Raw genomic sequence first — 10,672 nt, forward strand, 5'->3', positions numbered from 1 at the left:
ATCTCTGAGGAGCTTCCAGCACCTTGTTGTATCTATGCCACGAAGAATTGAGGCAGTTCTGAAGGCAAAAGGGGGTCCAACCCGTTACTAGCATGGTGGACCTAATAAAGTGGCCGGTGAGTGTACATTATTTGTGTATCTTCTCTATGATTAGATATGATAATCTATGGAATATGGCGGCGATATATAAAGATTATAACTATTATCATTCTGTTTCTATCCTTGTGTGGTCCATCACTCTACGTTGTCCTCTTTGCACATTGTGACCTTATGATCTCACATCTTCTGCTTGACAAATGAAGAATCCCGGCCAGACGCTTCAGATTTATGTTAAAAGAAGTGCAATACCCATGGCCACCAGTAGAGGCGCAGTCACGGCTTCATGAAACTTCATGATAGTTGACGCTGGAACAAAATGGTTTAGAAAATACTGAATGTTCTCACTCATAAACCTTTTCATTTCAACATTCTTGACAAGGTCCGAGCAGATGGTGAAACTCATGGTAAAAACCCTCCGACTCTTCGCCCCTTACCATCACTTTCCTCAGTTTGCATAGTCATCTGTGTTGGACTGGCCCACCAGAGAATCGGAGGATCCTCCAGTGGGCCAAGGCTCTAACCCAATACAGAACCCTAGAGGTTGGGCAGAACACATCCAAATTTGAAGACCACTTGGGTTTATTTCTTGGGGTTGATGAAGGGTGGGCCCCCAGGATAATTTATCTAGTGGGCCCATGGAACTCCAGTCCAAAACTGGAAGCCATCTTGTTTTCAGTTTCTCATCATCTATCTGCAATCTATCTCTAGCCTTTGCTTTGCTGCTTCCCCATCCAAAGCCCTGTTTCTGTAAAAGTCCCACAATTCTCCAGACATGGGACACTATGGTTTCTGGCCTATAGCTGAAGTCCGGGAAGTAGAATGAGCACCTTGTAGGTATAGAGTGACTACCTACCTTCCGGTGCCTGATTGTAGTCATGTGATTGAGGGGGGTAAATTGTGGATGGAGAGGGGGATGAAGTAACATTCGACACTATAAACATTAGGACCATTTATAGTAGACCAAAGAAGAACCTTCTATAGTATACTGTAGGTGTAGGATAGACGGAACGGTCCTGTCTCCGGTCCACCATAATTGTTTCTAACAATTGTTCAATGGCTTCCAATGGCGCAACACTGTCCCCTAGATAGACAAACCTGAGTGTCCACCTTCTTACAGGTCAATCATATCTCTGCTCAGCATTACATGGGGACCACCTGCCTTCTCAGTAATAGGAGGTGTAATGTCCCGCAAGACGGCTCGTTACTAAACTCAGCACCAAATTACCTTTAATGTTGTTATTATTCTCTAGGATTCATCTAACATATACTACGGCTATACAGTAATGATCCTGTGCTGCTATATACCTCCCAAAAAGAAGTGTTTACATGTATTATACCATGCCTGCCTCTACAGAGTTAATGTGCTATCTTTTTGTTATGTTTGAAGTTAAAGGAAACCTACCACTTCTGAAGGTAGGTATGAGATGCAAACACCGGGCACCAGCTCAGGGTGAGCTGGTGCCGGTGCTTAGTCTCGTTAGTGTTAAAATCGCGGTATCGCGGTATCGCGGTTTTAACACTTTTTAAACTTTATAGTAGAAACTGCTTCGGCGCTGCGCGCGACCGTACGCGCGCAACGCCTGCGGCATTTCCAATGTAGGCGCGCGCACGATCGTGCGCACGCAGCGCCGAAGCAGTTTCTGCTATAAAGTTTAAAAAGTGTTAAAACCGCGATACCGCGGTTTTAACACTAACGAGACTAAGCACCGGCACCAGCTCACCCTGAGCTGGTGCCCGGTGTTTGCATCTCATACCTACCTTCAGAAGTGGTAGGTTTCCTTTAATGTAACTTTTCTAAATTAGACAGGGCTGGGATTGTTAGAAGGCTCAGAATATTCCAGAAGCTTAAGGTCTATATATTCAGGCCATGTCTAAGCCTCTGACACACTCTCGTGATATTTCAGTGTGTCCAGATCTCTGCATCCAGATTGCTGCACAAGCAGCAGAGCCAATCTGGCTCAAATTTCAAATCTTATGACCACTGGATCAAGGCTGACTAGAAAATTCCTGCTTCACAATATAAAGGATTGTTCACAGCCTGTTACCTGCTGATGTTCTGGACTGTGTACCACGTTATTACAAGATTCCCATTGTCAACTGATCCCCGGCTACTGCCACTAACATCACAGCCTCCCATACACCATCTGCCCAGGAATCTGTTACCACACACACCAGGAGTGCACCAGAGGATCCCTTCTCTATACTGCACCCTCCCTCTATTCTTGGATCTCACTACTGGCCCTGACGGCTCTGGACGGGGCCTGTTCTTATGGACCAAGCCACAATGACACATTTCTACAGCCAACCAATCCTGTCCTTGGGAATCCAGCATTGCCCACATGAAGGTCAGGTCCCATCGGGGGGACGTTGTACAGGGTATCTCTCATTTTTATCTCCTTTCAGCAGCTCAATGGCAGAAGCTAAACAAGGATCTCCAACCAATCATCAGCTAACAAATCTGTAACATGTGAACGCAACCCGAAAAACAGAAAGCAGCAGTAAATGGGCTCCTTACCTGATGATGGGGTGTTGTATCTGCATTTTACACTTTTTCTTCCTGAAGCATAAAAGAAACATTCATTTCTAATGTGTAATTATAAGGATGTCAGAGGGGCTTTCTGGGAATTTTGGAAAAACCCAATAGGGGTTGGGGGCATAAGGAAAAAAATGACTGTTCTCACTCTGTTACAGGTGGATTCAGCTTCACTTCTGTCACATCTTCACCAAAACTGCCAGCTGGGGCAAAAGTGTGAGACAGTGGCCCTCGGCTACGCTCTAAGGGGCCACCAAGGCCGCAGTGAGTCTGGTGACCCTGGACACTGCCGGTCAGGCGCCGATCCTTATGGGGTTTTCCAGAACTCAGTATTTCTGAGGCCATTGGTCCAGTTCTCTTTCCGCCACTATCAGCGCAGCCATTTTTATGCCTCAAGCAGAGACCCAATATCATTATCCCTGGCTTCTAGTTCTAGACGAGCTCCAGGACCTGTAATGGGCCCATTTACTTATCCTAATGCATTCTGGGTATATTTGGTTTTTAAGTTTTGTATATATTGGGGCTCATTTGCTAAGGGTCCACGGAGCAACAGGTTTCCCGATGATTCAGTTTAGCGCCGAATTTTCCCGGGATTTTGGCGCACACGGTCGGATTTTGGCACATCGGCGCCGGCTTGCATGCGACAGTAATCGGGGGGCGGACCGTCGGACAACCTGACGGATTCGGACAACACGCAGGATTTAACATTCGCAAGATACGCACTTACAAGCACTGGGAAGAAGAAGGTGAACTCTAGCGGACTACGGCACGGAAGTGACGGATGCAGGAACTCGGGCGCACGATCTTAGTGAATCGCGACGGACCCGAATCCTCGTCGGACAACGCACCGTGGGATCGCGACAGGACCGGGTAAGTAAATCTGCCCCAATATGTCTGAAGATGTTTTTGATATATCAACTGTTTTTCCTCAATCCGAAAAATCAGTAGACCACATCTCATCGAAACGAACAAGCGACGGGAGGTGAATCAGATTCCATGCACACAGACATGAGCTTTGGACATGTGCTGGCTGAAGTTTCTACAGGTACCACACGCCCCGATTCACAACTTTGTGCGTGAAAGCCATAAAAACTGTGTCCTCAAGAAAATGGCGCAGTTGCATTTTCTCTACAATTTCATCAATGCCATCAGCATGGAATATACCATCACTAGGAAGAAAAATGTACTCACAAAACAAGCCCTCGCATAGCTCTGTACACAGGAAAAAAAATAGGAACAGACTGGGTAAAAAATGGAAACGCAAGAAATAAAAATGGCCTTGCTCTTAAAGGGAACCTGTCACCAGGAGAGCCATTTTTAGCACTCCCCCAGTCCCCACAGAGCATAGTACATGCACTGCCAAAGTGTTTTTGTATTAAAAATTGGTTTTACAGAAAAAATGAGATGTTATATTGTACCTTTCATTAGCACCTGCTGTGTGACTAGGCAGTTGCCTTTTGGGAGGAGCTGGAAAGGAGCAGTTCCCCCCCACCCTTGGGAAACAGCTGCTCCATGTGACCTTTTCAAATATATGAAAACTACCATCACTGGGCTTAGCGACGCCCCCTGCTCCTCTTCAGCCAATCCCGAGTGTGGGGAGTTATTCATATATATTTGAAAAGGTCACATGTTTCCCAAGGGTGGGGGGGGTCTGCTCCTTTCCAGCCCCTCCCAATTGGCAACTGCCTAGTCACCCAGCAGATTCTAATGAAAGGTACAATATAACATCTCATTTTTTCTGTAAAACCAATTTTTTATACAAAAACACTTTGGCAGTGTATGTACTATGCTCTGTGGGGACTGGGGGAGGGCTAAAAATGGGTCTCCTGGTGACAGGTTCCCTTTAAGAGTTAATATATTTAGAATTTGTATATTTCTAGACTTTTGGTAATAAGTAAAAATGTCCTATTTTTGTCTCTAGAAAACACAATTATTCCGAAACTGGAGGTGGAATGTCATCATGAGAAGCCATTGTTATTGCAACCCCAAGGTCACATGACTTCCTGTCATTGTCTTCTGGCCCTTTTCACCCCTTTGGAGCTTTGGTGCCTATCTTGGAGCTGAATGATCATTGGAGTAATCATTTCCTAATTCCGTAAATTGACAACATTGGAGGGATGGACCTGTGTGAGGACGTAGACTCTTCTTACTGTCCTCACATTGTCCAAAATGGAGATAAGTCTTGGATCTCTGCTCTAGTGATCAGGTGTTCATGGACTACACTCTGGATACATGCACATGGTGGGAAGGATCCTTCAGAAAATTGGACCCAAAATGTATGTAAATTGACTTGGTCTTGTGCTTTTATAACCCACTTAGGCTTCATGGTTAGTTGGCCTAAACTGAAAAGTCAAAAGATGTCTAGACTGCCCCACTACTTACCCCCCAGGTAGGCACAGTTGTAATAACTACAGTTCCTATTGGTGGTCTTCAGTGTCATTCTCTTTTGGTCCTTATCATAGTTGCTGACCCAAAACACTTCATTCACTGGAACCAGCACCTCCATGTATAGTGGATCATATGAGAAGTTCCGAATTTCCAGCCCAAAACACGTGTAGATCAATAATGAGATATTACCAAGTCCCTTTATCACGTCAATATCAGTAGAGAAAAAATGAAGTTGTCTCAGTCTCACGTTGGCCTTAGGGTGCGATGGCGGCTCAAGCTCAACATCACCAAGACTCGCCAATATGAGCCTTGGTTTTCCATCACACCTGGACTGGAGCAAGGTCAACGCTCTGGTCAGATAGAAATGAAAAGCATAGAACCTGAACGATGTGGGGTCAGTGCCGTATCTTCTAATATCCTCGTTCAGATCCTTCCTGGTAGGTAAGTTGTCAATAGAATAAAGTAATAACGCAATCCCATACTCCTCCTTAAATCCACCAGGAAGCCGTCCCAATGAAGGTTTCCTTTTTTTCCATAAAGTAGAGGCAAGGCTCCAACCCTTGTCAAACGTAAGGGTCATCGTTCGTTCTTTCTTGAGTATCTTTGGGGCCAATGACTCCATTTTCTCAGTGCAGCCGATGTATTGATCATCAAATGAATCTTCAAACATCTCCAGCTGAACCTTCACACAGAAGGCCTACAATGCCCAAAAATACATAGTAATAAAATATAGTAATAGGCAAACAAAGTATATCAGGTGCAGCCTATTATCCTGCAATACTGATCACAGGAAGACAAAATCAGCAGCAGCACGAAACCAATTCCCTCCATTTTAGAGGACAAGTTCCTCCCTGATCCAAATCTTCAAATCTAAAGAAATTCATAGTTCTGCTCTTACAGTCAACAATCCTTGGAAATAAAGAGGTTGCTCACACTAGATGGAGACAACTATAAGGCCCTGTACACACCCTACACCTTCAGAAGCTTTGATGATGTTACACCATTCATCTTCTTTTTCGTTTTGAGAAGGCTTATTTTTTGGCCAGTCTGTTTTTTTGGTTCTTTTACACCAGACAAGTCATGCCTTCATGGACAACACTAGACACCCACAGCCATGCCTTCATGGACAACACTAGAATTCCCCAGCCATGCCTTCATAGACCACACCAGACTTCTCAAACTATGCCTTCATGGACAACACTAGACACCCCCAGCCATGCCTTCATGGACAACACTAGACACCCCAAGCCATGCCTTCATGGACAACACTAGACACCCTGAGCCATGCCTTCATGGACAACACTAGACACCCCGAGCCATGCCTTCATGGACAACACTGGACACCCTGAGCCATGCCTTCATGGACAACACTAGACACCCCGAGCCATGCCTTCATGGACAACACTAGACACCCCCAGCCATGCCTTCATGGACAACACTAGACATCCCCAGCCATGCCTTCATGGACAACACTAGACATTCCCAGCCATGCCTTCATGGACAACACTAGACATCCCCAGCCATGCCTTCATGGACAACCATAGACACCCCCAGCCATGCCTTCATGGACAACACTAGAAATCCCCAGCCATGCCCTCATGGGCAACACTAGACACCCCCAGCCATGCGTTCGTGGACAACACTAGACACCCTCAGCCATGCATTCATGGACAAAACTAGACATCCCCAGCCATGCCTTCATGGACAACACTAGACATCCCCAGCCATGCCTTCATGGACAACACTAGACATCCCCAGCCATGCCTTCATGGACAACACTAGACACCCCCAGCCATGCCTTCATGGACAACACTAGGCATCCCCAGCCATGCCTTCATGGACAACACTAGACAACCCTAGTCATGCCTTCATGGACAACACTAGACACCCACAGCCATGCCTTCATGGACAACACTAGAATTCCCCAGCCATGCCTTCATAGACCACACCAGACTTCTCAAACTATGCCTTCATGGACAACACTAGACACCCACAGCCATGCCTACATGGACAACACTAGAATTCCCCAGCCATGCCTTCATAGACCACACCAGACTTCTCAAACTATGCCTTCATGGACAACACTAGACACCCCCAGCCATGCCTTCATGGACAACACTAGACACCCCAAGCCATGCCTTCATGGACAACACTAGACACCCTGAGCCATGCCTTCATGGGCAACACTAGACACCCCGAGCCATGCCTTCATGGACAACACTGGACACCCTGAGCCATGCCTTCATGGACAACACTAGACACCCCGAGCCATGCCTTCATGGACAACACTAGACACCCCCAGCCATGCCTTCATGGACAACACTAGACATCCCCAGCCATGCCTTCATGGACAACACTAGACATTCCCAGCCATGCCTTCATGGACAACACTAGACATCCCCAGCCATGCCTTCATGGACAACCATAGACACCCCAGCCATGCCTTCATGGACAACACTAGACACCCCCAGCCATGCGTTCGTGGACAACACTAGACACCCTCAGCCATGCATTCATGGACAACACTAGACATCCCCAGCCATGCCTTCATGGACAACACTAGACATCCCCAGCCATGCCTTCATGGACAACACTAGGCATCCCCAGCCATGCCTTCATGGACAACACTAGACAACCCTAGTCATGCCTTCATGGACAACACTAGACACCCCCAGCCATGCCTTCATGGACAACACCAGACTTCTCAAACTATGTCTTCATGGACAACACTAGACACCCCGAGCCATGCCTTCATGGACAACACTAGACACCCCGAGCCATGCCTTCATGGACAACACTAGACACCCCGAGCCATGCCTTCATGGACAACACTGGACACCCTGAGCCATTGGTTCATGGACCACACAAAACCTTCTGAAACCATGCCTTCATGGAAAACACCAGACACCCCAAACTGGGTCTTCATGGACCAGACTCCCCCAGCCATTGGTTCATGGACCACACCAAACTTCCCCGAACCATGCCTTGATGGACAACACCACACTCCACTCCCCCAGCCCTGCCTTCTTGGCCCACATAAGATTCCCCAAACCATGTTTTCATGGACCACATGCCATGGCTTAATGAGCCACACCAATAAGCCATCACAACACACATCAAACTCCTGCAACCATGGCTTTCTGAAACACACAACCCACCCCAAACCATGCCTTTGTAGACCACAACCAACTCCACCTAGTATTCCTTCATTGATAACACCAGATTCTACCACCCATGTCTTTAAGAACCACAGCAGTATCCTCCAACCAAGCCTCTATGGACCAAACCATACTCTTTAAAACATGCCTTTCTTGGACACACCATAATCTCCTGAACACCCGGTGACAGCCACTACCAGGCAAAGCCTAATTATCCCCCGTAGTTAAATAACATCTAAAATAAACCATTACCGTATAGGTGACTGCAATTGAGTTGTACTGGTGTCTTCGTGTGTCCTCTGCATTGGCCAGCCGCTCTTGCTAGTAAAATCCACCCCTCCACGTAACTACAAGCTATTTGAAATGTCTAGCACATGCACAGTGCGCCTGCCATGACCGAAGTGCACCGCGCATGCGCAAGTGTTATGTTCATGCCACCAGCGATAGAGAGAGCTTGCCGATCCAATGCTCATCGGTGACCGGCATTTGCACATCTGAGCATCACCGGCTAAGGCTAACTCCTTGCTGGTCACACTGCCATCTTGCTGTGTTCACTATCTCGTCTCTTGGTTGCTGTAGTTCTTGGTTTCTGATCTCTTGCCCGTGTCTTGACAATTCTATTCAGATTCGATTTGGTTATTGTTATTTCCCACTGTTGTCGACCTGGATTGTCTACCCTGCCTTATTGTCTTTTGTCTGTCTGTCTTGTTACGTGTTCACACCTTACCCAGGGAGGATACGTCGACCAGTTATTGACCTCTGTTTATGGGGGGGCAATAAATAAGTAGGGGCAGATTGGGGGGCTCAGTGCCAGGGCTCACTGTCCTTGTTTGTGTCCTGCCGTTACACATGGAAAATGGTGAAGCACCAATGCAGAGAACCCACACAGACACCATTACATACAATGACAGTCAGGGTTTTGTGCTGACAGGTTCCCTTTAATGCTTGTTTGCATGACAGCAGATATCTTAAGGATTTCTATAGGCCACCCAGTGGCATAGACATGAGTCCTAATGGTCAACATAGAGGATTTGATATTGTTAATTATGAATTCATGCCCCTCGAGTGACATCACCTCGCTCTTCCATGCTCCCAGCTAAGAGAGGGAGGTGCTGGGGTGTGCATAATTAGCAGCCCGGAGCACCGCACATCTTGTCCCTGCACTCCAGGCTGCTAGTTATAATTCTATTTTCTAGAGAGCGATAGACATCACCGGGATCAAGATGAATAGAAGCGGCGTTGAGCATTTGTAGGATTTTTAATGTTTTTTGTGTGGTTAAATTTAGAATAAGGAAAGTTTTTGTTGTCAATATTTATAAAGCAGGGTAACACTATAACCATCACCTGTGACTAATATGATGAGGATGATGAGAAGTAGTAGATTTGTACCTGTCTAGTTACGAAGATAAACAGCCCGAGGCAGAGGATAGACAGCGGGGGATGGGCCATAGGGGAGCCGGACCCTACAAGACACAACCAGTAAAATAAGACCAAGAGGTTAACAGTAGGAAGAATGGGAGAGAAACATTGTGAGAGATAAAGATAAATGAGAGACAGAAGAAAGAAGAGGATGAAGAAAGAATAGGAGTCAGGGTGTAAGACACAGGACAGGAGGGTCTCCACTTACCTCTGGACATGGGGGCCAGATGTCTCCTCAGCCTTCTCCTCGTCGTTTGCTGGTCCTCTAGATGCTCAGGTAATAACTATGAGAGAACTTTACGGCTGGTATCATCTAATCAGCCCCCGGTGTTACAGCTGGCAGCGTAATAACACCACAGGCCACCAGGGACGTGTCTGTGCTACACTAAGGACAGAAAACAAGAACCGGGGGCCGGAGAACTTCTCGATAACCAGTAACTGCTGACAAACATCAATTATACCGGATCACATCTCCAGATGTGTCACCGCACTTGTACACAAGGCGGAGGCGGTGATGTCCTGCTGGAGAGATCACTCATAGACCTTCTCCTACTCATCCTGTAGTTCTCTCATTCCTCACACCTGGATATTAAGGTCAAATGTAATGAAAAGTTGTAACATATCGGAAAGAATTCCATGGGAGAATCGTAACGATGGACATCTCTATATTGGCTGTGATTGGTGGAAGTCTCAAGTCTGTGGTGATGTCTTCTAGTGGAGCCAAAACACCCAGGGGGCCTGGGAATGGATTATAAAATAAAAAGGCACTTTACTGGGACCCCGCCCTCATTGCCAGTTCAGCAGGAGGCACCAGAGGTCACGTGTCATGGGTCACAGAAGAGGGATCGGTGACGATCAGACTCTCCTGAGCCTCAGAACCAGATGTGATACGAATCTGCCGAAATTATAAAAATTTGTAAAAAAAATACTGAAAACAAAGTACTGGGGACCTGAGGGGGTTTTATACCAATTTCCAGTAAAATAAAGCAACATTAGTTTGGGCCATTTTGGTCTGGACACAAATGAACCTTTGGTGGAAATTTGGTGAAGCTTCAGTGGAGCAGATCCTGAATAA

At 46.6% G+C, this 10,672-nt stretch overlaps 1 protein-coding gene across 1 annotated transcript; it reads right to left on the reverse strand.

Annotated features, from left to right (window-relative positions):
- Positions 1-3,671: 3,671 nt before the first annotated feature.
- Positions 3,672-9,815, reverse strand: LOC140116858 (ecto-ADP-ribosyltransferase 5-like). The gene is made up of 4 exons (XM_072133294.1): positions 9,806-9,815; positions 9,568-9,641; positions 5,015-5,717; positions 3,672-3,844 (listed from the first exon to the last, which is right to left on the reverse strand). Exons 1-4 carry the CDS (start codon positions 9,813-9,815, stop codon positions 3,672-3,674), a joined length of 960 nt encoding a protein of 319 aa, XP_071989395.1.
- Between the last annotated feature and the right edge of the window lie 857 nt (positions 9,816-10,672).

Source organism: Engystomops pustulosus, chromosome 2, assembly GCF_040894005.1.
Source record: "Engystomops pustulosus chromosome 2, aEngPut4.maternal, whole genome shotgun sequence".
Classification (NCBI taxonomy): Eukaryota; Metazoa; Chordata; class Amphibia; order Anura; family Leptodactylidae; genus Engystomops; species Engystomops pustulosus.

Excerpts from the sequence above, each read along its gene's own strand:
- LOC140116858 (XM_072133294.1), bottom strand. Across the intron at positions 5,718-9,567 it reads TTATCTTCGTAACTAGACAG|GCCTTCTGTGTGAAGGTTCA; the intron begins GTACAAATCTAC and ends TGGGCATTGTAG. Across the intron at positions 3,845-5,014 it reads CAACTGTGCCTACCTGGGGG|AGCTATGCGAGGGCTTGTTT; the intron begins GTAAGTAGTGGG and ends TCCTGTGTACAG.